General features: G+C 40.6%; 1 protein-coding gene across 8 annotated transcripts in view; it reads right to left on the bottom strand.

Moving 5' to 3' along the window:
• The window catches only part of fbrsl1 (fibrosin-like 1), a 360,629-nt gene that overhangs the window by 137,742 nt on the left and 196,792 nt on the right, over positions 1–26,095 (bottom strand). For 6 of the 8 annotated variants that reach the window (XM_032577744.1, XM_032577749.1, XM_032577745.1 and 3 more), the window contains exon 5: positions 283–312. The exons of the other annotated variants lie outside the window; for them this stretch is intronic. In XM_032577744.1, the coding sequence (XP_032433635.1) occupies positions 283–312 (30 nt within the window). The remainder of the gene's footprint in view (positions 1–282; positions 313–26,095) is intronic. 8 annotated transcript variants of the gene reach the window in all.

Below are 26,095 nucleotides of genomic sequence, written 5' to 3'. Positions count from 1 at the left end.
TCTCAGGTCTCGCCTGGTGAGAAGTGACTAATTGTCTTGAGTTGTTAGTGTGCTGGGAATGGGGACCCACTTCAGTCGGTGACAGGGTGCACAATAATTTTGTTTTTCCCGTCCCTCCTCACCCCTCTCCCTCCACCCCCATCTTTCCCCCCCACCTCTCTCCCTCTCGTTCTCCATCTTGCAGCAGATTTTGCCCCTGTGCTTCTCAAGCTACTGAGCTGTAAAATTGACTGGACAGCAGGCAGTATACAGAATGAGACCTGGCATCATGGACACACTAACCTTGTGGAGGGCCACTGCTGCTGGCTGCACCTAAAGAGATGGAGACAGAATGTCAGCCATATTAGACTGAGAAAGGTTCAACGAGGAAGAAGGAGAGACCAGAGGGAGACAGACACGGAGAGACATATTGTTTCTTCATGACAAAACAATATGGCAACTTGGCAAAAGCAAATCTAAATCAATATGAGGTGGGCATAGGCTCTACACGCAGATAGAAAAAGGATGGAAACCGCACGAAGAAAAAAGTGGAAGCATTAGAACAAACCTTAGCTACAGTATCACGGTCAACATGTTGACACTTTCGGTCTTTGTATTACTCAAAACTTATCATCACTGACAAAATGTAGATATTATCATCAAATAGGTAGGGACACGTACCAGGACAGCTAAACGTATCACAGCAAGGTTGCTTCATTTTGAAATCGTTTTAAAGATATTAATAAATGCTTCCAGAGGTCAGTAAAGGTCAACCAGCCAGTCTACGTTCACAGAATCAGTGGTGTCGTTTGTGCCGTTATAAATTTTTCAAAGTTTAAAAACAAAATTTCCAGAGGTCACCAGAGATAACCTTGATAAAAATTAATTGTGCTATGTTTGTGCAACTTAAAATTTGGTAGCGCAGCTTATTGATACCAAAACAATATGGCAACTTAGCAAAAGCAAATTTGTTTCATTTTGCAAATATGGGGGGGAGGGGGTTGGTTGACCTTTGATCTTTGAATATCTATTAATATCTTTAAAAAAGATAGTGGCACAAACAAAATTTTTTGATGCCCAAACGTTTGACACCAATGTTTGATTTGAATGGGTGAAAGGGGCAACTTTACTCAGGTTGCTTTGGAGGATGCAGGGTCTAAAAGAAAAGGTTGTCAGTTTGGGGACATTTTCGAGTTCATGTAATATTCTGCATTTTCCACAAAAGACAAATGGAAACTGATTTTACCTGCTAGTAATGCTAATATGCCAACATGTCAACTGTGATGACTTGGTACTTCTTCTAAAACTCCTCTCTTCACACACAGTGTGACGTCGCCTCTGCCCTTCATAGAAATAATTAAAGAACGCTACGAATAAAACACTCTGAATGTAGCTTGTTTGGCGTTCTTAAGGAGATAACTTGAATTGACTGGAAATGGCGGCAGAACAAAGCTTTTCAAAAAACCGAGATCGGAAATCAGCCCCGAATTCTCTGATTGTTGCGTCTCCGGCAAGAAGGTGGGTCCTGTATCAGTGTGAATCCCACCTCCCCTGTAATGAATTCAGCTCGTACCACTAGTCCTGGAACAAATCTGAGCAATCAATTACTATGAATCACAAATAGACTGGCTGCGGTTTAGATGTGAACAAATGGCGCTTCGGTCTCTTACAGATGATATTAGTGCTCTGAGCTTCTTTCTCTCCACAAGAGATTAAGCAGGTTTGTACTCTCTCAGGCGGCCAAGCGCTCTCTCTCTCCTGCCCCCTCTACACAGCACCCCCGCCCCTCCAGGGTGCTGCACTATCATTTGCAGGAAAATTACTTCAGTAATGAAGAATCCAGGCCCATAAATCCTTGTGGCCTCACCTTCCTTCGCTGCCCAAGTCTCGCTGAAGAGCTAGTAAAAATTCCCTTTAAAAAATTCATAGCGCAATTTTGCTCAAATCCCTCCCAGCAAGCACAATTATGGAACTTTCATCTCAATTGATTTATGTCTTGGGTAAAGAGATGAGGGGGCATCACTCAGTGTGTGTGTGTGTTGGGGGGGAGTAGCGGTGGAAAGCAAGGTTACGGGGTTTGGAGAGAGGAAAATAACAAGTGGTAAATCATTGTTTTTAAACCGGAAGGTGTAGAGCCTTTTGTCAATTTCTCTGGATGTTTGTTGTACTGCAGGTGATGTACACCGAGTACAGACGAGGAGGAGGAGGAGGAGGAAGAGGTAAGGCAAGCATTTGAAAGTAGAATTAAAACAGCAGAAAGAGGGGAAGGGGGCGAGAGAGAAGGAGAGAGAGGGAGAGAGCGACGAGGGCAAAAAGCAGTATTACACTTGATTAATAACACTAATCAAATTATACAGTGTTCCACTGTGCCCTGAAATCTGGGGCCATAATGTCCTCTAATAGCGAGGTTCATGGAGCTAAACTTCAGAGGGAAAACACAGCGCTGACTGCTGCACGCCTTAATGAAGGCAGTAAAACATCCATTTCCAGAAGCCATGAAATGAAAGGCGAGATTGTAGATGTGCACCCAGTGGCTCCCTGACTGCAAAATAAATAAATAAATAAATAAATGAATAAAAAAAAAAAATAAGAGAACAAAATAAAACCCCCACAGAACACAGCTTTAGAGACAGGCAGAGAGATGCTTTACTGTCTTGGAGAGAGAAATGACAAGAGAATAAAACACACGTGGAGTTAAAGGGTAACGCCAACAACAAGGAGACATGAAAAAAAAACAGAGAGAGAAAGAAAAAGGCTGATGAAGCGGAGACAGAGAGGCAGGTTGGCAGATACTCACAGGGCTTCATTTCCAGAGAAGTCCTCCTCTGGCATGAAGACAGTCATTTGTGTCTGCAGATTATGGATGAGCTCGGTTGCTTTACTGTGTCTGTTATACTTAGTGCTGCTGAAAGCAGCCACAATTCATCACTATTTAGCTGCTGATGCACCTAACCACACCATCCTCCCCCTCATCTATATCAATACCTTTCCATTAGAGAATCCCATTGTCCACTCAGGCATGCATTGTGTTGATCCATCTTTCCCTGCATATCTCCAGTTGTCCACCCATTCATGTGAGCAATCGCCCAGGCATTCATTCATACATCCCTCTGGCTATTTGTCCATCCGTTGTTATATACATTCATCTACATATGCAGAGACTCCTCGATCATTTGTTCACACATCTATCAATACCCTCAGTCAGTGAAAGTAAACCATGCACATGGTACATGACCTTTGCACCATGCTAGCTGCTGGTATGCTAGGTTTAGCTTATCCAAACCTATTGCTATTGCTAGTTTAATGCTACAAAAGCACCAGTAGCAAAAGGGTTCAGTGCTATTTAAAGTAACTCAGCTTCAGTGCTTTGATTCAATACAAGATGATTTAGTTCCACACAATAAAACATGGTGAAGCAAAGAAAAGATAACAAATAACAAAAAATTTCCAAATTCTCTTATTGCGACGGTAGGAGCCTTTTATGGCAATATATTCTTTTTACATAATTTCCTAAAACTATCGCTGTGCCCAAGACATAATCTGTGAAAAAATATTCTAGCTCCTCTACCTTCTCTCTGTGGTCCTACTGCCATCTGCAGAAACAGAAAAACACAGCTCCAGGTCTGAAACAACCAATCAGAGTCAGAGGGAGTGCCTTAGCACCGTCAGTCATGCTTGTGTACACGCTGCTCACACCCTACCCTCCTGCTGGGTGCACAAACGCAAGCTAGAAGCCGTGCTAATGGTGGAGAAACAACCTAATGTTAAAGGAAAACCGTTCATCCGTCATCATCGCCAGCGGCCATGATTGCTAGCTTCCACATTCATGGCAGGTCAGAGCTGTTACGAAGCAGAGAGTAAGGGGAAAGGCGGAAGTCTCTTGCATTTCTATAACCATTTAAAACTTTAGTTTAGCTTAACACTAGGGCTGAAACGATTCGTCGAATAATTCAGGTACTTTGATTACTGAATATCCTGGAGGGAAATGATCTGCCCTGGAATAAGCACATTGTGGTCAGGTCGGAAGTTTTGTGTGTTGCAAGACAAAACTCGTTTCCGCTACACCTATACTGTTGACGCTGTTGATTCTATGTGCTATTTCTAGCTATGGAGAGACAAGTGCCAAGAAAATGTTAGAAACTGTGGAGAAATTTTAAACTATGCGGCACTTTGTGATAACATAGCTTGATGAAAATAGCATTGCTCCACTCCAAGAAAAGCAGTGGAAGAAGAGCCCTTTGTGATCTCATTTACAAAACAAATAACAAAAGCAATTGTATTTTACTGATACAAACATTAAAAACTAGTGGATCTCAATTTCACCCAAAAACAACATTTCAAACTTCACTTCCCACTTCTTTTCTTGCCAGATGCCTCAAAGATGTAAAGAATTAATCACAAAGTATAGAGCGGTGTGTAGATCGACATCCAAAAGAATGATGTGTTTCAAGATTATTGCTAGAAATTGCATTTAATCAACTAAATTGCACAAGTTAAAAACAATCAAATCAGTTTTAGCATCTTGAGTTGAGTAAATACTACTTCATTGTCCTTTGGGCAAGAATTCATCAAGAGAGCTGACGGGGGGAAAAAAGAGAGAGAAAAGAATAACAACAACAAAGCTGAGAAAACACAGATTGCTATTGTTATTATTATCATAATTACAGTTGTGCTTATCATGCAAGCAGCCTCAATCAGGATGAAATACAGTTTCATTTGATGAAGCTTCCTGTTTTGACTGGCTGGAGTTCCAGAACCGCACACTTGGCTGGCGTGCCAAAAACTCAATCAAGCACAATTACTTAGCCATCAGATAGAAATGTAATTGATTTGAAAGCTGACATGAGATATAACTACATTACAGTAGGGGCACAGCGGGGAGGCTCCTCGGGGACAGGGCCTACGGGGAGCTCATTACCGCCAAGCTTTGAATTATTGAGTGCTAAGGCTGTGACATTGAAGAATGGAGGCGGGCGATTGGCTGCAACAACTCGGCAAGTGTTTATCTCAACTTACAGCCATCTAAGACATCTGATGGAGTTATCTCCCTGCGCATGAATATTGCAGAGGATGAAGTTGTAGTGGTTTATAATTGAAAGGGTTCAGACCAAGATGGAGTCCAGGGTGCACATCGTGTCTGTTCTTTCAGTTCTCCTGTCGTCGTAACGACCGGAGCCAAACAAAACACGGAGTCCCATCCAGCGGCGGGCCGCTTCCACGGAAAGAACGCACTCAGTCCTTGGGTCCCATGTTGAGTGGATGTCTTTAAGTTGTCAATCCTTTATGTGGGAACATCAAGTTGTACTCAAATGTTGGCAGCTCGCTGTGTCGGCAAAGAACGAGGCTTTCAAAGGTTCTACTTTCACTTAGGCTCTTATTTTTGCGTTTGCTGGGCTTACTAAGTTTGTAGTAGGGGTTGAACGACTTCATATTTTTTAAAGGCGAGGTCAACAGGTCAACATGTCGCTGTGACGTCATAGAAACGCAAGAGAAAATGCTTTATTACTTATATTTACAGCCAGGCATGTCAGCATAACAAACGTTGCGGGAGGATAATTTGCATTACCCCTTCGGTAAGTTATTTCATATTTTTATACAATTCAAAGTATCTGACAAACTCACCTAGTCATTGTAGAGAAAAGAATTGACTAGTTTGTAGTTAGCAGCATAAGAAAAAGTATTCACGACATGCTAAGTTCACATTTTCCCACATTAAAAACACAAACGCTATTGTGTTATCAGTGGGATTTTATGTCATGGACCGGCACAAAGTAGGGCAGCTGAGATGCAAAACTAAAATAGTTTCAAAAATATTATCAAAATCAAGAAATTGTACTATGAATTTGTGTTCAGCTCCCCTTACTCAGATACCCCTTAATAAATTCTATTGTAGCTACTTATACTTTTAGAAGTCAATTAATAAAATAAACTCCATTTATCTTGTTTAATCGTAATGTAAATGCAGCTGTTCTGTGAAGGCAAAAAAGCATCACAAAGACAGAAACACTGAGCTATTTGGGAACAAATGGGCAAAAAAAACATCTACAGCTTTGCACTTGTAAAGACTAACTTTTAGCTTTTAGCTGTAACAGCAGCAGAAAGTAGTTCTACAAAATATTTACTCAGGGGCGCTGAATATGAATGTGTCCCAGACAGATTTAGGATCATTTTTGAAAGCTATGCCACATTTCCCTTCCCCTCTAATCACGCCCTGCTTTCTCCCATAAAATCTCAATAAAACACACGTAAATCTGTAGCGGTGATGTGAAAAAGTTCGCCAGTATAAATACTTCTGCAAAGCGCGGCATACGTATTATTTCTGAAGTCGTTTGCCAGCAGCCATATCCTTTTAATACTTTTCTCAATTTGTGCTCTATGCAGCTTTCTAGATACAAAGAGCTTAAATTAGGTGAAAACCTCCCTTGAGACAGAGAGGGCTGAAGAAATATATCTGCCTGACCCCGATTAGCAGACTATGAGTCTTTTCCCTAAAGTGCTGAGAGATGACTGTTGAGAGGATAAAGATATAAGTCACTGTGGAGGGGCCACAGGGTCCCCAAGGAAATGGGGGCCTGTCTACCTCTGGGAAAGCTCTGCCCCTTAGGCTTCTGCCGCTGATCTCTCTGTCTCTCCTATCCTCTCTATCACTCTTCTCTATCCTCGCACAGCCCTCCTGTGAGCCTTCTCACGAAGAAAAAAAAAAGAGAACTCAATTAATTCAGGCAAAATGAGAACGAGGGAGGAGGCGGAGGCGACAGGAGCCCAGAGACACGCAGAACAAGCGGGAGAGAGCTGGATGTCAATCTGCAGCCTGGAAACGGCAAACAGACCATAGGTTGACTGTGCCTGTGCATTAAGTCTTTAGCTGAGTTAATCCTCTCTACAGTATAAACATGGCTGCCGAAGGAATGCCCTTCATTAGAGTGAGGGATGCTGGGTAAATAGTCAGGTCAGCAAGGGGCGGGAGGAAAGGGAGAGAGCAAAGCGGGAGAGCCAAAGAAGGATTGGGCTGACGAGATTTAAAAGGTAATTTAACTCAATCTTCAGACGTGTTGTTTAGCTAACCGATGCCTACAAGGGATTCACAGATGAGCGTTTCAGTAAATAGCCATAAGAAGATGCTGGTTTACAGTCAGTTCTATGTTGGTATAATATTCTGAGTCGCAGGATCCTTAGCTGAAGCTTACAATCCCGAGGTAGACGCTTTCAATCGCTTGTTAACACATATGGAGAGTCAACCAATCAGATGGCAGCAAATCGCTGTATCTCAAGGTGAGGACTGTTTGTTGGCATTTGAACCTGAAGTACTAAAATAGAAGTAAAGTGGGATTTAATTGACTTTGAGTGTGACTGTTAGCACCAGAAGGACAGATCTGATTATTTCCAAGACTGTTGATCTGCTGGGATTTTCACCCACAAACATCGCTCAGGTTTACACAAACAAACAGAGAGAAGAAGAGAAAATGTTCAAAGAGTGGCAGGTGAGTGGACTGAAAGGCCTCATTAACATCAATGATAAATGGAGAAAAGACAGGCAGGTTCCAGATTAGGAAGGAAACAATCAGGTTAATCATGATGAACCGATTCTTGAAATAATCACCCGCTGATTTAGCAATTGATAAATAATCCAATGGACTTCATAGACTCTAAAAAGGCCTTTTAATGACAGAACATGCTCAGAGCAGTTATTAAGCCAAAACTGTGTATATACATTTTTCATTTAACTATCATCTGTACGTTCTACCCAAAACTCCTCAAGTAAAATCGTTTTAACTTCACCTGGTTCAAATTCTGCAAAAAAAAAAGAAAGAAAGAAAAATCTCCTATAAGCACTTTATGCTATCCAATTATTAACTAGTTATTATAAAAAATTGTCAACAGATTATCCCTACAGTGTATTGATGTTAAGTCAAGCAGAAACAGGTGAGCTTTTCACATGTTGATGTTAGAACTGTTTTCTAGATGTAGATGCATCCTTTGCTACAAATAGTTGAAGTATACACTACATGTGTTTTTACATTTTAGGGAATAAAAGGTATGTTTTGGTTTAAAAAAAAATATTAAAGTGTTTCTAACATTGTATTAAAAAGCTTAAGACAAAATGTAAAATTTTTTGACATTGACAGAATCATCAATAGAATAATCGATTACTAAAATAAGTATTAGTTGCAGCTCTATTCCAGATAAAGAAAGGTAACAGAAGCTAAATTAGCCACTCATTACAACGAAGGTATGCAGGAAATCATAACCGAATGTTTTGGGGGAATGGTTTTCACACTTTGGGCCTCTTACTAGCAGTTGGGCCTTTTGTTTAAAGACCGCAGCCAAACTGAGCACTGCTGCTGACCACCTCCATCCCTTTATGGCCACTGTGTTCCCATCTTCTAACCAAATCATCTCAAAATGGTTCTCACAACCATCTCCAATGGCCTCCAGAGTCACCTAATTAAAACCTCCCCCACCTGACATGATGGATGTGCAGCCGACAAATCTGCCTCAGCTGCAGAATGATATCATGTCAGTACGGAGCAAAATCTCTGAGGAATGTCTCAGACACCTTGTGGAGAATTAAGAATGTTCTCTACTCGCTATTAGAAAGGTTTAGCAAATATAGGCCAGTTTACACTGAGCTGCTCTTTAGTTAAACCGTGACAACTTTGTTGCGATCCAGCACCAGAACTTTCTGAAATCCAGGTTTTAGAGTGAGACTTTTCTGTAACACCAAAGTATACAGTAGATGTGAAGTTTTCACACAGATGAAGAAGGCCTGGCTGTAGGGTTTATTCTATGGAGAGATGAATTCACCACAATGTCTGATAAGGAATATATGAGTTACATCAGCACTTCGTTCATGGGAGACGGCTTAGCTAGTGAGGTGCAAGCTAAGGGTCAAAAAAACACATGCGTTTTCAATTACATGCTAAAATAGCTTTGCCATCTAGTGGCCTGGCATGATAACTACAACTGACTCAAAGTGTCTTGGATGCATCTAAATGTGGAACTCTTTCCCAATCAACATAAAAAAATACCGGCATTGTACGGGCGGAGGATTCGTGTGAACATAGTGGCTGCTATTCCTATGAAAAGAAAAGTGGCCTAAAATGTCGGTATATATATTAGCATACAAGCGTAAGCTGTGTAGTTTGCTTGAAAACAAAGTAGCCTATGTTGAAGATGAAAAGTGCAATGGGACAGGAAAAAAAAAGATCAATCTGTTCCAAGAGTTCACCGACTGGAATAGATAAAACAAATAAAAACAAGTGGTCTATTTCCCTCCCTAGTGCCTTCATTAGAGCTGTAAAATGTCCCCCGCACCCAGTGCAAGTGTTAGTAAGCAGCTGCTTTGGCCTTTAATTTAACTGCAGTACATATTTTTATGTCGTACCAGCCTCAACTCTGCGACAAAAACAGGAAAGTGAATCAGGAAAGTCAGAGAGGTCCAACTTTCCAAATGATGAATGTAGCTCATCTAAAGAAGCAGGAGACTCTGTGTCAAATGGGTTTCCGTGAACATTCATCTGCTACAGGTACTTCAACAGTGACTGAACAAGTCTGTATGAACATGTTTTGACGCTCTTTGGAGGATCTTAATATAGTTACACTTCTAGGAGCTGAAGGGAAGGGAAAGAGGGAGGCGGGGTCGCCAAAGTTCATGAAATAAATAGAGGCTGCACGAGCTTTTAAAATTACCACGAGTCCTGAACTTGGAACGGCGTCTGAACCGAAACTGCAGACTAAAAGCACAAGACTGTTGAGCGAAGTACGTCAACTAAGTCATAAGACACCCTTAGTCAATGGCTGATAGTGTTCCTCGCATTAGCCCAAATCAAAATTAGATCTATCTTGAACAATCTAATAAAAACAGCCATATGATGACACTTTCCCTCATTTATGCTTTCCATTTTCTCCTCTGCAATCCCTTCAAGAGAATAACTTCTCCTTTGTTCACAGGGCCTGTGAAAGGAGAACTGAGCTGTAACCGTGTGCCACCATCTGTGTGGCCTAAAATAAAATTCATCAGAAGAAACTTTTTTTTCTAGGTCTATGTCCAGTTGAGCAAGCATAGAGAACTCAAATGGCTCTAATGAAGTTTTAGGTCAAATATGAACCAATAAAAGCATGAAAACTTATTAAGAGCTCAATTTACTACTTAAGTGGACGGTGTCGTCTTGCCTTATCCAAACATCAGCTAACACTGATATGCTAAAAAAAATAATTGAAAAAAAGCAACCTAAAAAGTTTGTTGTTTAACAATTTGTTTCTAATTTCCCATAAAATGAGACACTTGAGCTTTCTGCGAACAGTGGAGTTTTGACAAATATTTCCCTTTTTCACATTTTGTCAATTATAGTTGTCTTTAGGGGCAAGTTAACTATAATTGATTTACCCCGAACAACGTTACTTTACTTTACAACTTACAAAGTAAAAAATGTTTTGAAGATAACTAAAGCTCAGTCACATTGGACAGGGGCCTCCATAAAAAAACCCACATTTCTAAATCTTGTCACAGATTCTCACTTGGAATCCTTCTCCGCTCCTCCTTTACTATCCCTTTAATATTCAATATATACTTTTGGTCTGTATTCAATACAGACCAAAAGTGTGTCCAAACTTTCTCATTGAATTCAATGAGAAAGTGTGTCCAAACTTTTGGTCTGTACTGTATGAATATTCTGGAAAAGTGAATTTATTGCAGTAACTCAATTTCTTAAGAGAAAAAATAATGTTTTACACAAAGACTAACATTTTTAAGCCTTTATTTTTGTTAATTATGTTGATTTTCTGCTTATGGTTAATGAAAACATAACATTTGTGATTAATATTTTATTGTCAATCAATATGTATAATACTTGCTAAAAGGTAAATCCTAATTAGGACCCTAATCTTAATTGGTTGAATGTGGTTGTAGAACCAAAAGTTACACTTCAGGCTCATCTGACCAAGATCTGTTTTTATATGGATTGTGGCAAAGTGGAAATTGGAATTATTATTCAGCAATTACTTTTCTTCTTTTTTAAATAACCTAACCTAAATTTCTCCACAAATTTCTTCCTGACCTGCCTGCTGTGTTATTTGGTTTTCAAGATGCTGTTTGTTCACTCTTGTTCTCTCTACAAAAAGAAACCGGACACCTTTATAAAAAAAAGTTAATTTCTACTGAGAGAGTACTTTTAAAGAGAACCGCTTTTATTTAGGGTAATCAGAGTGAAGAGGGCTGAATATAAACACAACAATTTGAAAACCATGAATTATTTTCTGTTTAATTCACATTCCTGGTGTGGTTTGTGCTGGTCTGTCACAAAATTACAAAAAATAAAAATAAAAAATACATCAAAGTTTGTGGTTGCAATATCACAAAATGTAAAAAAGTTCAAGCACTTCTATAAGGCACTGCATGTCTGGAACCTCGGCTCGATGTCATCGCTCTGGGGGAAAGCAGATCTTTAATGAGATATCATGTCAGTCTGTATGTAAGTCTAGCAGGAAGGAAGGAGGGGAGGCGGTGAGAGTTCACACTTAGCTGCGTTGTTGGTGGTGATCCGTTGAGAAAACGAGAGAGACCACAACCTATGTGCCTATTGTGCAAACTTGAAAAACCACAGAGTGGTAGAACTTGCTAAAAGAGCAGATAACCTGCACATGGGCTGAAACCGCAGCCCAACACAAACCGAACCTTCAGTCCTGACAAATAAACACTCGTTTTCTCTTCTCACCTAGAGGTCAGAGGAGACGCACGTTCACATCAGAAGCTTCCACACACTTCGATACAAGTATAAAAATATCCCCTCAACTCCATCAACAGGCGAAGACTGGATACAGTTTCGTATCGAAATGGAGTGACTAATACTCTGGATGTCTGTGGCTTAACACTAAAGTGTCCCTTTCTGCTGGGCAGTTCAAAAATACAACACAATGAAAGACAAATGATATCGCAAGCTTATTGAATGCTTGACTATGAAGCTTCCAGCTCACCCCCATCAATACATCTGAATCCCCAGACGCCTGCACTACTTCTCCTCTGACCTGAACATGACACCAGGACAAGAAACACCAGGCAACCATTTAGTTTTGCTTGTCCTCCCGAGGCTGCCTGGGCTTCCAGAAACATTACCCTCACGTTCACTCTAATCCCCAGTGAATGAAATGCAAGGTAGCCTGTATGCAGACAAAAAAGAAAGCCCAGCCAAACAGGTGACTGCGTATCAGTGACGGACCACCGTGGTAGCTGCAGCCATCAAACATGGCCGACGTGACGCATCCCTTCTTCCGTCCTGCGCTTAGCCTCGATGGGCGAGATATCGACTTACGTAGAGCGGGTTATACTTCAAGAGTCATTCAACGTGGGGAGCAACTGTGCACGGTTCAGTGGCTTTTGGCTGGCACAGACGGAGTGCTGTAGATAACGGCAGCGTTTGGAGCCGCAGGGTATCAGTTGACCCGGACCAATTATTCATAAGGCCTTATTGTGATGGGTGCCGCTCCGATCAAGTCAGACAGAAGCAGTTGAGAAAACAAGAACTGGCAGTGTTGGGTGTCAGGACATAAAATGTAATCCCAAGTAAGTAAAAAAAAAAAGATACGTCCATAAGAGTAAACAGAGTTCTCCAGACAACGTAGGATGGTTGGTGGATAGGAGTTGGAAAACTACAAGTTCCTAAGTGAAGGTTTTACACAGATAAATTGTGATTGGTAAAATAATGTTCCCAGGCAAGTTCAGACAGAGCTTTTCCAAATCTACACTGGACCCAAACATTTGCTGGAATGAGGGACCACAGCTGCCCGCCAACACTTGAGACCCTCCATAAAAAGGCGTATAACTTCCTTTTTTGATAGTTCAAACACCAAACATACCTTGATATGCATTAATACGCACATTGGAAACCATCTTAGTACGAACGTGGAAACCAATATCTACAGTTTTCCTTATTTCCTCTCTTTGTATTTGAAAAAAGTCACCCAATCATGCCCAAAAGCATTTCAGCTTTCCAAGCTGGATTTTTGTTTGAATATTTCAGAAATCCAGAATAGACCAATTTGTTTTGTATTATTTGGAGTTATTATATTTAATAGCTGAATCTGCAAATACTGACCTCCATATGGGCAAAGACCCACAATATCCCCACTGCAACCAAAACAGTTGCATGTATTTTATTGAGATATTTTGCAGACATTCACCTTCCACTAGGTAACAACCTGAAACACAGACCCAGGGCAACAATGAAATGATGCAGTGCATATCTATGTTTTAGAATAGTACAGCTAAAGGCAACCCCTAAATCCAATTGAATATCTGTGCAAAGACATGAAAGTTGAAATTCAACAGATACAAAACTCTATTTCTCAAATCTAAGCAGTTTTGCTAATAAAAATGGGTATTAGATATGCAGAACGTGAGGAGATATAGTCGCAAAAGGTTGTTCTGCAAACTATTGATTATTCCACTTTTTTTCATTTAAGCACTACTTCTGTTGGCTCATCACATAAAATCCCAGGAAAAATACACCAAAAGCTGAAGCTGTAAGCTGAAAAAATGTGGGAAAAGTTCAGGGCGTATGCAGCCTTTCCCAAAGCGCCAGATGATGAGCATGATCTTCAGTGGCAGAACACAGGTAACATCATTAAGCCACTCCCCGAGAAAGACTATTATGCTCCAGGGCAGAAGACGCTCAACATTTCTGCAAAAACAATCAGAAAGGAGCTGCTGAGAGGAACCTTTGAGGCACGAACCCAACGAGAGCTGACAGAGAAACCTGGCAGAAGCCGTTCACCTTTTAGCTCGGATGAGAAGATCTGCTCACATCTATTTACAATCAAAATGAGCCGCAAAAAACGCGTACCCCCAAGCAGACACAAAAGCCCCACTTATGTGGAAGCACAACAGTGTGGCAATTATCGGAGAGAGGAGCAATGCTGGATCGGTTACAGTTGTTGAATGTTAATTACAGCGTTTTACGGCGTCGAGGAGATAACGAGTTAGCGCCTGGTGACAGCAGCGACACGTCCTTTAACGAGAGCCGTGGAAATTTATGAAACTTGAGATCAGGAACAATGAGGCGTTGCTGGCTTGTCAGACACTCTGCTGCTCACCCTCCCTTAGTCCTAATGAAGGCGCACGCTCGTTCCTCTCCTTCGTTTCCCCACCTTCGGTCCAAAATGATTGCTATTCATTTAGAATGGGTAAAATAAATCTGTAAATTGGGACGTTATCTTTGGCCAATCTAAACGCTTTCTACCCACCTGCTAACGCCATTATGATTCCCTGTTCACCTCATCTCAAATGTATGAGATAGATTTTCATTGTGGTTATTTTTTTTTTTACCTATGAGGACATATTACAGAAAACTGCAGACGTCCCTATCTGTCTGAAGCGAGGGATCAAGAGCTGGGTAAAATCTGGGAAGCCGTAGTGGTCATTCTGTGAAGCCTGGTTTGAAATTTAGGTTAATGGAACCATTATTAGGGCTCAGCTTTAATGCCCGCCATGCTTAAGAGGATACATACCCTTCATATTTAGAATAATCCCTGGAAAAATCTTAAATTCCTCCCCCCCGCCTTCCTCACTCTAGCTACGCACTTTGAAACAGCAGAGGTCAGAACCTACAGAAAACAGGCCAGATGACTACTAAAAGTGAGGAGTTATCAATTTGCTACAGAGGAGAATAAGAAACATTCTTCTTTTGTACCTAATTCTAACACGGAGTTACTCCTACGACATTTGTGGGAACCTATATTAGCATATATAGCACTTTATACATGGGAAGAAAAGATGGAGCACCGGGATGGTGTTCAGATGTCAATAAAAACAGGTGTTAACCAGCTTAGCAAACATGTTAAGAGCTTGGATAATCCTAGCCTGGATCCAAGCGGGGCTCCTGCTCTGGAATACTAATGCCCATGATGCACGCTAGAATCACACAAAGTTGATTACGGGCTTAGACTAGTCTAGTACAAGTGGAAGGAGGCGTCAAAGCTTAATTTGCAATTAATTACAACCAATACATGTCCCTTTGTCTGCCAGCATAGCCATATATGAATCTATATTTTTCTGTAAAAATTGCTTTATCTGCGTTGGAGTTACGATCCGCCCCCTGAAAAGCACTAAGGTAAGTTCATGGAGGACTTATTCTGTAAATTAAACATTAAATATACGGTTCAGTTTTCTCCCAACTGGTCCCCATCTGGATAAAAGGTCTGCTCATCTTAGAAGAAAATAAATAAATAATGTCACACACATGACCTTGTGGTGTTTATCTTTCTCAATACGACAAAAGCCCCTAAAACAGGCTGATCCACGCTTATCCTTGGCTAAGCCTTGGCAGAATATGCCGTGTCATTGAGCCCCAGCAATCAACACCGCCAGTGTGTGTCCAGGCTTCAAGTAAGCAGAGAAGGTCCAGATCATCTAAAGTAGAATGTTAACCTCATATTTCAAACAAGAGAGGATATAATATCTAATAAGTCTTTTGGACTCCACATTTTTAAGGATAAAAATGAGTGCTTGCAGAGAAATGTGTGTAGAATTTATATTTGGACTGTTTGTATTAACATGGTGGTGGCAGAATCACCAGAATCAACAGTGACAAACGAATGTTAAAAAAATACATGCATTATCAGCATTTAAAGCATTTTCCCTCATTAAAAATTTAGCTGCAGTGTTATCTCGAAACTTTCATGCATGTCTGAGAAATCCTTTAATCTCCTGTGGCAACCATTCAGCTAGACAAAATCCTGGGGTGGACCTCGAGATGAAACTCATCGTCGGAGTTTCCAAGAGTTTGAGCTCCCGCCTCACAGAGCAGAAGTCCCCACTCTGCTAACTGCAGCTGACTAGTCTGGAGGAGCAAACACCAGGTAGAACTGTGCATTGCTGAGCTCATCATACAAGCTACTTCTCAGAGCAACGCAGGTAAAAACATTGTTAAAGGGTTAATAGAGACACAAAGGCCTAATTTCAAGGTGATAAATTAAAAAGTCTAATTTGTTTGAAGTCATGTCATATAGATAATATTTTTTATAACAACTGAAGGTAATATAGTTAATTGATTGTGCTGGAAATGAGTACATCTGCCCAGGCTGCAGATTGTTCCACAGATTTATTTATTTATTTATTTTTTTTAAAAAACAATAAAACTTCTCAAAAAATTACATGACATATTTTGAGTTTTCAATGAAGTTCTGTTGGTTAAATTGACCTATTTGACTGAACCAGTAAACATGTCCCTATCTGAACACAACAGACAACACCTACAGCAAAGCTTAAACACACCACAAATCCATATTCAGAACATAGAATGTTTCCCCACACACACAAAAAATGTCTGCAACTAAAAAGTAAAGAAAAATAAAAAACTATTTAAAGAAGTAAACAAACCAACAACTCCGTCTGAAAGCACTTAAACGGAATTAGAAGTCTTCAACGATCTCAAAACACGCAGCCACGTCTGTTTGGGCAAAAATAGGCTAAATAAATGCGTCAGTCATTTCTGTTTCACTTAATCAACTGTGAATGCATCACCTCGCCTGCTGCATGCATTCGTACAACTTTACATGCCACCGCATAATCAAATCAGCATCTGGTGTCAGGGTTGCTTGTGGTTCGGGGTGCTCTCATTTGTAAACACTACCTGCCAGTTCTCACTCCTCTTCACTTGCCGGGTGACATTAGCGCGAGCGTGAAATGCGATGTGTTTTGCGCTGAGCAAAGCTCGGCGCCGCGTACATCTGAGTCTATCTCTCCCCCCCTCCACCTGGAAAGCAGGCGTGAATAATCTGTGGTCACCTAACTCAGGAGAGGTTGTCATGCATGAGACAGCTGCCAGACAGCTGCAGTAACACATGAAGACCAGATCCTTAAATCCTCCCTGAGGAACACAAAATTATTATTATTATTTTCTTGTGCGTTTGATTTTTTTAAACGTCCATGCCATAGATTTATTTTCTAAATAACATGTGCTGCCTTGCTACATTTAAAAATTTTTTTTGCATATTTTGTAATCATACAGCCGCAAACTTCAATGTATTATTTTGCTATTTTGCCAGCACAAAAAAAACCAACATAGTTTCATTTTTAATAATAGAAATCAGAATATCATGGCATGCATTTGAATACAGTCCCATGTACTGTGATATCCCTAAACAAAGTCCAGGAAATTCAATTACCTTCAAAAGTCATTAAACTGGTGAACAGATGCCATGTGTGTGTGGGTGTATGTGGGTGTGTGTGTGTGTGTGTAATGTAGTCTGAGTATAAATACAGCTGTTCTGTGAAGGCCTCAAATGTGTGTTAGAGTGGCAAGGGGAAAATTATTGTTGAAAGAAAGCCATAAGAAGAAATGTTTAAAGTTTTCACAAGCTGTGCAGGACATGTGGAAGAATGCGCTCTGGTTTGATGAGTTCAAAAGCAAACTTTTACAAAAAACCTGTTGGACTTGAGGCCTTCCAGTGGTACACCAACTCTAAACATGTGGCAAAAGCTTCTACGGAATGATTTATGGCAGTGGTTCCCAAAGTGTGGGGCGCACCCCCTAGTGTCTTTTGCAAAATCTGCAATAGGATTTTTTTTTTCACACCACGAGTCATGTGATCAACAACCGGATGTTACTACTGGCTGAAAGAACGAGGAAAACGACATGAAATGATAGGAGGTAGACGGCGCGGCATGATTTTTAATTACTTATTGCGTGAATAAACTTATTCATGTGATTTTATTTGTGTTTTTCTTATTAAATGGAAACACCACAATTGCGAAATTGTGTTTTTGTCGACATCAGCAGAATATCGACACTACTGAGCTTAACAATGAAAGAGAGACTGATGAATGTGTGTGATGAAGTCATTCTGAAGATTCTGAAGAAAAAGACAACCTTAGTGGTTTTAGTGCAGAGGAGGAACATGAAGATGGCAATCAATGACTTCTCCTGGTGGGCGACTGTATTTTTAGAGAGGCACTGTTTGGAAAAAGCATTTACTCGTATTTGTGTATGCTACCGTGACGCATATTTCTTGCATCTTCTTACAAGAAAAAAAGAAGAAAAAAACTGCTTAAATATGTTCTAGTGAAACATGGACAACTGTGGTGCATAGACAAGTGCAGCCTATGGATAAAATGTTTTTTTTCTTTTTAAAGTTAGTGCGTGCAGTTCACAGGTGTGCTCAATAGTTTGGAAATTACAGTAATCTTAGTCACCCTGAGCTATTTGGTAAAGAAAAATGTGGGTTTCTACATCTGAAAAACTGCTAGAAACCTACCAAAAAAAACATTTTTATTTGTAAGAAGTTTTTACTCGCAAACCATTTGTCCCAAGGGTGACTTTACTGTGGCAAAAGGTGGGCAAGTTCAAGTGGTTTTGCGTACCACAATCAAGTCTATACCAATAGTATGAGAAATATAATTTTAAAGTAAAACATTAAAGCTTAATCAGACAGATGACATTTAAAATTAGAGTTCTTATTGCTGAGCAATTCTGATCTGACTGATGTATTCCTGGACACGGTCAAAATTTAAACTGACCACCTCATACTTCCATCAGCAACCAAGAGAATGCACATATGATCTGAAAAGCGACACACCGATATTTGCTGCTTAAAATGCGATAGCATAAGCCCGTCAGATTAGAATCTGTCAGTTTTCCTTTTGATGAATGTCCACCAGGCGGTAAGCTTTGAGGAAATGAGCAAAAGACAGAGAGAACAAGTGTTGGGGGGGAAAGAACACACAATTATAAAAGCTTCATTTCTTCAGAGAACCATAAAGTCTCGTCCCAGAAGGGCAGCTGAGCACAAATCAATTTCTTTCAGTCGATTACAAGCACTGAGGTTCTAACCTTCATTTGTGAGTCTAATACTCTTACAGTTATGTAGAACACATACCAATTAACCAATTCTGCAAGAATAAGAGGGCCATGAACTGACGCGATTATAGAGGCTGGGCCCCCGGGGAGGTTGGGTTATCGGCTCAGGAGCATGGAAAACGAGGGGCACGGAAGCGCCAGCGACCAGGGAGTGGGAATAATAATAATAAAAAAAGACACAGGGAGAGGAGACATGGGAGCCCAGGAAAAAGTCATTTATTAAGTCTAATACTCTGTGAAATGTTCCCATGGTAATAAGGTAGGAGATTGCGTTAATATCAGAGAACCATGCAGAAAAGGTCACTCGATATCTGCGCCGCCCACCGGGGTCGCGCCAACGGGAGCTGCTCAAACACATCTGATAATGCTCTCAGCGTCGCCGCTCGGCGCCAGAGGTCGAGAGGATGGGAGCTCAGGGAAAGATGTCATTTGTGAAAATTGCACTGATACGCCGCTGTGCTTTGACACTGTTCCCGCTGCAAAAGCTTTTGGCTTTTTTTCCCCCAGCAGACAGCTGTACAACAAGCACGATGCGATCCACGAGCCGCACACGTACGGCTCCCGAAGCACATGATGCTTTCCACCAAGTCTTTGATTTTATAGTCATTTATCTCTACAAAGACGTGAATACAAGAGGAAAAAAGAAGAAGAAAAAAAAAAGCGTCTTGGTTTCGTTTGGTTTATAAAATATCTGTGGGCATATGAGCTCATGAAAGGAAATGCATTAGACACACTCGCCATCTTTCAATAAATCTGATTTTTATTTTCCTTTCGGTTCCGAGGCTGAATAAGCCTCGGCAGATATGCGAGGATCAACACATTGTCATTCACTGCTGAGGTGCACCTTAACCACCGCCCTCGCAGCCACAAGATTTATGGTAATTCCTGATAGCATGTGATAGGATGCTGCCCATAAAACCCATGTGAGGCATGAGTTTCTATGGTAACCCTTCCCTCTATTTGCCAGCCCTGTGAGCATTGGCGTTTTGCTTTTTACCCTACATTGTAGGCGCCATCTATTGAAATGCGGACTGCCGGAATGAGATGCAGATTCGTGGCAAAGCAGAGACACAGATGTTTCCTCATTGCCTTTTAATCTCCTATTCCCATCGCGACTGGCAAGAAACATTCCCCTTTAGAAAGGTAATTGGAGGGGATGAATAATAAACCAAACGAAAACAGGCCGGTGTTTATTGGGAACATTTTAACATTTGGAGTAATCACACTTTATGGCTATTTGTTAACACGCGGAGACTAAAGCAAGTACAGCTTTCCTCTCTGGAAATACTCAACCAATGAGCTTTAACTTGTCTAATCGGGAGGGAACCCATCGGGGTCGGGCAGAGGAGGCTATTGCTTTTGTTTGTTAAGGCAGAGCGTCAGGGGAAGGTCACAACAACCTTTTTGTCTGTTGTTGTTTAAAAATATTTCTTTCCTAATGATAATGTGGTTAATAAATGTTTTGCAACACATAAGAAGGAAAAAAGTGAGAACATTTCCTTCTCTAAAAGTAAAGGTTCTCTGAGTTGAAGTAAATAGGTGAATTGGGGAATTTTTACTCACCTGCTAAAGCACAACATTTCCGTGTTCAAAATCCTTCCTGCCTGAGGATTGTGAAACTACTCAAATCTTGGCTTCAAGAGATGGAACAATTGAATGCCAGAATAACAGTGACAGCTGCAGGTGTTTGTGAGCATAAAGTTTCTCAAGTAGGATATTGTCCTGTCTTACCACCTACAAACTATCTGGTGGCATCCATTTATCGCTTTACAATATTATATTAATAACTGTTCTCTATGTTGGTCCTGTTTGTAATTACCTGCAGGACTGGTCTATTTTTCTTCCTATGTGCTCAGACTAATGTTTTGACACCTACTTTGCTGCACTGCAGGGAAGCCCAATAAGTAAAACATGAACTGAATATATGTATTAAATTCCCACAAAAAAAAACCCAGTTGCATGACTCAACAATTTCACCTAACTTAGTTCAAAAGTAAGTTAGTAATTAACAAACACCTGGTGGAACTCTGCGTCTGTTGAGCTTCATAAAGTTGCAAAAACATTGTTGAAGGATTAATAGAGGAGAAATGTTGTTGTGATGACTTCCTGTAGGCAGTTTGAGAAAGACCAAGAGTTTTTAAAGCAACAAGAGGCCCAATTTCAAGGTAAATTAAAACAAATTTAAGTCATATTTTATATATATAGTATTTTTTTAACAGCTTACTTAATTGCGCTATAAAATGGCACTACGTGCTTGGAAAACACATAATAATTGCCCCTTGAAAAAGCACATATGGACATAATAAATCCATGTGCAATGTTTAAATTAAAACACTTATCCTTTAATCATTTGACATAACTGAGCTTAATCATAATGCCCTAATGTTCAAAAATGGTTTTTTAAATTTTATTTTCTGACATATTGAACATTGCTCCTGTGTGTAGGAGTGGCCAGCTGGAGGTGTCCATTTTATCCACCACATGCTAACAAGATGCGGAGATGAAGTAGACTGGGGCTTCAGTCACGCGTGGTAGTAAAAATTGATTTGATGACTAAGAGCCTTTATAATGCAGCACAGAGGAGATCTAAATCCAGTAGCACATGTCTGTAATTTAATATGTGTTCACCGAGATCCTTTACATCATCTCTGCTGTCTAATTGCCTGGCTTCCATATGTTTCGCACACAAGCAATTAAACTGCCATGAACTCGACCTCCAGCTTGGCAAATGCAAGTTTGAGATAATGACTTCATTACACGTCGTCTGGCCCACAGTGTTAGAAGTGAATGCAATTCCTTCATCTCCCAGACATCAACCTCCGTTTTCAGGAGATCCTCTGTGTATTTGTTGACAACGCAGAGACAAATGTGGATATTTCAGCGCCGTGTGATATCAGACACCCAGCTATTTGCATGAAAAGCCTGTTCCCCTCTCTCTCCCCAGAGAGCTTTATTATGGGAGGATATTTCAAACGCCATCAAATGCGCCAAACATTTACTTTGATAACTCCATCAGATGGCTCCCCGGGTTTTAATGGCGGCAATCTGAGAGTGCCGAGGCACACGCCTAAAGCGCAGACAATGGCGGCGGGGAGAAACACGAGGACGGCTCTAATAAAATCCCTTTAAAGAAAAAGAAAAAAAAAGTTTTGAAATAACCTACCTTGAGGACCAGAGAGTGCCAGCCTATTTATCTGTGTGCGCCTTGTTCTGGCTCCTGCGCTGGCAAGAGATTTGAAACGCAGCGAGTGTTGTGGGTCAACATGACAACGCGGGAGAAAGACAACCCGGGGCCTCCATCAATCCTCTCAGCCGCAACCTCCCACCCACACGCAGCAAACTGCTCCCCACGGCAACTTTCAGGCTGGATTATGACAGCGCCGGCAACGTTCTCGCACTGCGCCGGGAAACATAATAAAACCGGGAAATCTATTAAATGACCAAGTGCTTGCCAGAACGAGGGAGAAGATTTGAGAAAATGGGGAAAAAACAAAGTGCAGGACTAATTAGCCAATTAATTTGTAATTAAGCCAATGCAGCCTAATGGCGTGTGCTGGAATTGGTAATAGCTCCACCAGACAGAGGAGCCCATTAAACTAACTGTAGGCTGCCGAATGTAACAGACGGACTCAAAACACAGTCTGGGAAAGGCCCAACGGTTGGATGTTACGATTACAGCTGCCATCTACAATTTTAGTCATACCAAACACACACACATGCACGCCCCCGCACACACACCCCTGCACGCACACACACGCTTAAGTATATTGTTCTTTGAGCTTCAGCATGTTGACTGCAAATGTGAGAGAAGTCTCCCCCTCCAGATACAAAATTCAACAAAGCATTTCATTAAGATTTTCATTATCAGCCGTGGCAGAGTTTGCTAATAAATGCTAATTATATTCAAACTAATATTTAATCACTAACATTTTTTTTCCAGTCAGCTCAGTCTGAGGAAATACTAATTTTACTCAGTACATGCACGTTGCCATTCATGAATGTCAGCGCTGGAAACAACTAGAAATAAAAGAGGAAATGCAGAATGGTGTGCAGAGATGCTTTTTTAAAAAAAAATTATGAACAATATTAGCTTTGACTAACTTCCCACCCTAATGAGATCCTCTTGGAGGGCTATTTTGGTGTAATTAATAATGCAAACGGAATAAATAACAGCATAAATATTCATCAGTGCATTTACTCTGTGGTGAACACAGAGGACTCTTTAAAGATGAAGAGGGAAACTGAGCCTTGCGGTAGTGCTGCTAAATATATTAGTTAAATGTATTGATTTGTATACCTTGAACAGGCTTCTGTTAATACGCTGCTCCACCCTCCTCAGATGGAAATGACTTAAAGCTGTTGAAAACTACAGCTGAGTTTCTATTTCCTGTCCATTTGGGACTTTATATTTGGGAAATGTATAGTTTTACATTTTTCAGCTTCATTCTGTAGCTGGTCTGTTTTATCATAATAAGAATGACTTCCCATTTCAATCAGGTAATTTCCCCTCTGAAATGACAATGTGCTTGAAATGCCCACTCATTCTCAGTACATATCACCTCGCTCTATTGTTTGCTATTCATATTGTACCTTGGAACTATTTTTTCCCCCCAACTAAGACGGTAAGGAGAAGGAAAGCAGCTAAACTCTTCATAATGTGCTACATACGTAAAGAAGAAAATATATCTGGGCATAAGGACCATCAACGCTCGTCAATTGATGCCTGAAACAGGTTACTGAACTTTAGCCGTGGGTAGTTTTCTCAGGTTCAAAAAGTTCGCCACACCTTGAGGCGTTGACCGATGCTTCCAGCGTGGGCTGTGTAATAGAAAACAACTGATGTGTGTTACGTGTGAATGAATTGATCCATAGAGTGTGTTCCAGCTATCAGGGGAATACACATTTCAGTCCCCCAGGGATGTTTGTTCTAGGATGTAGGAAAGGAGGCTCAAAGCAACTGATGAACCTAACTATAAAATAACAGTGCAACTCACAGAGAGAGGAAAATGCTTTAGGGCAGGGGTCTCAAACTCCAGTCCTCGAGGGCCGCTGTCCTGCAGTTTTTAGATGTGCCACAGGTACAAAACACTGGAATGAAATGGCTTAATTACCTCCTTCCTGTGTAGATCAGTTCTCCAGAGCCTTGCTAATGACCTAATTATTCTATTCAGGTGTGGTGCAGCAGAGGCACATCTAAAAGTTGCAGGAAAGCGGCCCTTGAGGACTGGAGTTTGAGACCCCTGCCCTAAAGCATTTTTGCAGGGAATGCAAGCAGAACTTTTATGGGACGTTTTTGTCAGCTTTCTTAAGGCTCTCCTGTACTTCTGCCGAACAGTCGACGTAGTCTTGTTTGCGAGATGTTTTGTGTTCATACACATTTTTCCTCCTTTCCTCCCGTTTCTCAGTGTAGGTCATACCACACATAGAAAGAGTGTCACACCCTTAAGCATGCTATGGATGACTTGACAATTTCATCATTTAGTTATTTTGCCATTTGACAATATTTGTAGGTATTTTGTGAAGAATCATACAAATGTACGCAATTTCTCAGCACGTCTAAGAAAACACTCCTCAAACTTATTCATGTCACCTGCAGACATGAAGGCGACCAGACCGTGGAAGTGGACTAGTTGAAGCAAAATATCAACATCAATGTTCAGCAATACAACAAGAAACTTCTGACCAATCACACAACACTTCAGAGTTCTGTGCGAAATAGTTCAACACCGGTCAGATGTCGAAAAGGAGAGGAGAATGCCTCACTGCCAACAAGAAGAGGCAACTTTCATCACGCTACAACACCAATCAGAACTGATTTCACCGTTTAGGAAGAAGTACAGAAGAGTCTTTAACACAGCATCAAGCACGTTCCCAGTACAGGCTGAAATTTGTCAGGGATGCTGTTTGTTGCAAATTCAGTTTGCGGTGCTCCTAGATAAAATTGCAAGATGAAGCTGCAGAGAGTTGGCGGTCTAGTTCAGAGTTTCACTTCTGGTCCTTGCAGATGACATAGTTCTGTTAGCATCTGCAAACACAGAAGTGGCTTACAGCAGAGTGTCAATCAGTCAAGATGAGTCAGTTCTTCTGAGGTCATAAAGCTCCAACTGGGTCTGAACTGAATCTTTGCCTCAAGTATTGTGATATCTTGATCCTGATGATGGCAGAATGAAGCAGAGGACATACGAATGGGTGTGTTGTGGCGAAGAAAGAGCTGATCAAAAAGGCACAGGTCTCAGTTTCCTGGTTCTTCTGCCTTCCAACACTGATCTATTACCCAATTATTATTAGATTGGGATCATAACAAAAAACAAATACAATATCCTGGATATAAGATATCCAATAACAGTGCACTAGGAGCAGCTGATGAGCACTTTTATGGCAAGGAATCTTTGAGATATCTCTACTAGTAACTAGTAATACTAGTAATATCTAGTAACTACTACTACCTTCAACACTGGGCATCTTTTGTATATCTAAATCAGATTGAACAGTTCTTTATTTTTTAGCCCCAAAATATAAAATAAAATTAAAACTTTTACTTTCTGTCCCAAATTTAGTCATACCAAAGAAATTTGAGAGACAGAACTGGATATCCCATACGATCAATCTTTCAACCATATATGGAGATCTAAAGACATCTTTATGTAAATATGTGTTCTCCTTTCATTTCATGTTGCTTCTTAATGGCAATGGCATCTTTCCTGTCTTTAACTTATAATTCCCTTGAGAAGATAGTTAAACTTAGAATGAGTGGAAGAATATTGGCTAGATGAAGGAATCTAGCCATGTTTGCGGCATACCTAGGATCAAATAAACACGTTAATAAAGAAGTGAAAATAAACTAATATATATCCTCAACGAGGCAATTTTCTCTGTTTATTTCAGTGCAACAAGTTGCCTCATTGAGTAGTAAGAATGTTGCATGTGATGATTCCCAGTGCAATTCAGTTTTGCTGCATGGCACACTCTGATACATATAATATGAAGGACAGGATTAAAAAAATGGAAAGATACGCTCACTGTAGCTGAACCTTGACTGAAGAAACGAGGTACAACACTTTCACTCAATGTCAATGATAGTTGTTTACCTTCTACGTATAAAGGATATTTTCTTTATTTGCGTTACTTATCACAACATCCATATAGGTTACCTATCAAAGTGGTTTGCACATGTGTCACTTTATGCATCCAGAGGTTAGTTTTAATGTTGCAGTAAAGTTAGAAACCATTTTTGGGAACAAAGACTGAAATGTTTTAATGTATTT

Source organism: Xiphophorus hellerii, chromosome 12, assembly GCF_003331165.1.
Source record: "Xiphophorus hellerii strain 12219 chromosome 12, Xiphophorus_hellerii-4.1, whole genome shotgun sequence".
Taxonomy (NCBI): domain Eukaryota; kingdom Metazoa; phylum Chordata; class Actinopteri; order Cyprinodontiformes; family Poeciliidae; genus Xiphophorus; species Xiphophorus hellerii.
This window is presented reverse-complemented; position numbering and strand designations above follow the sequence as displayed.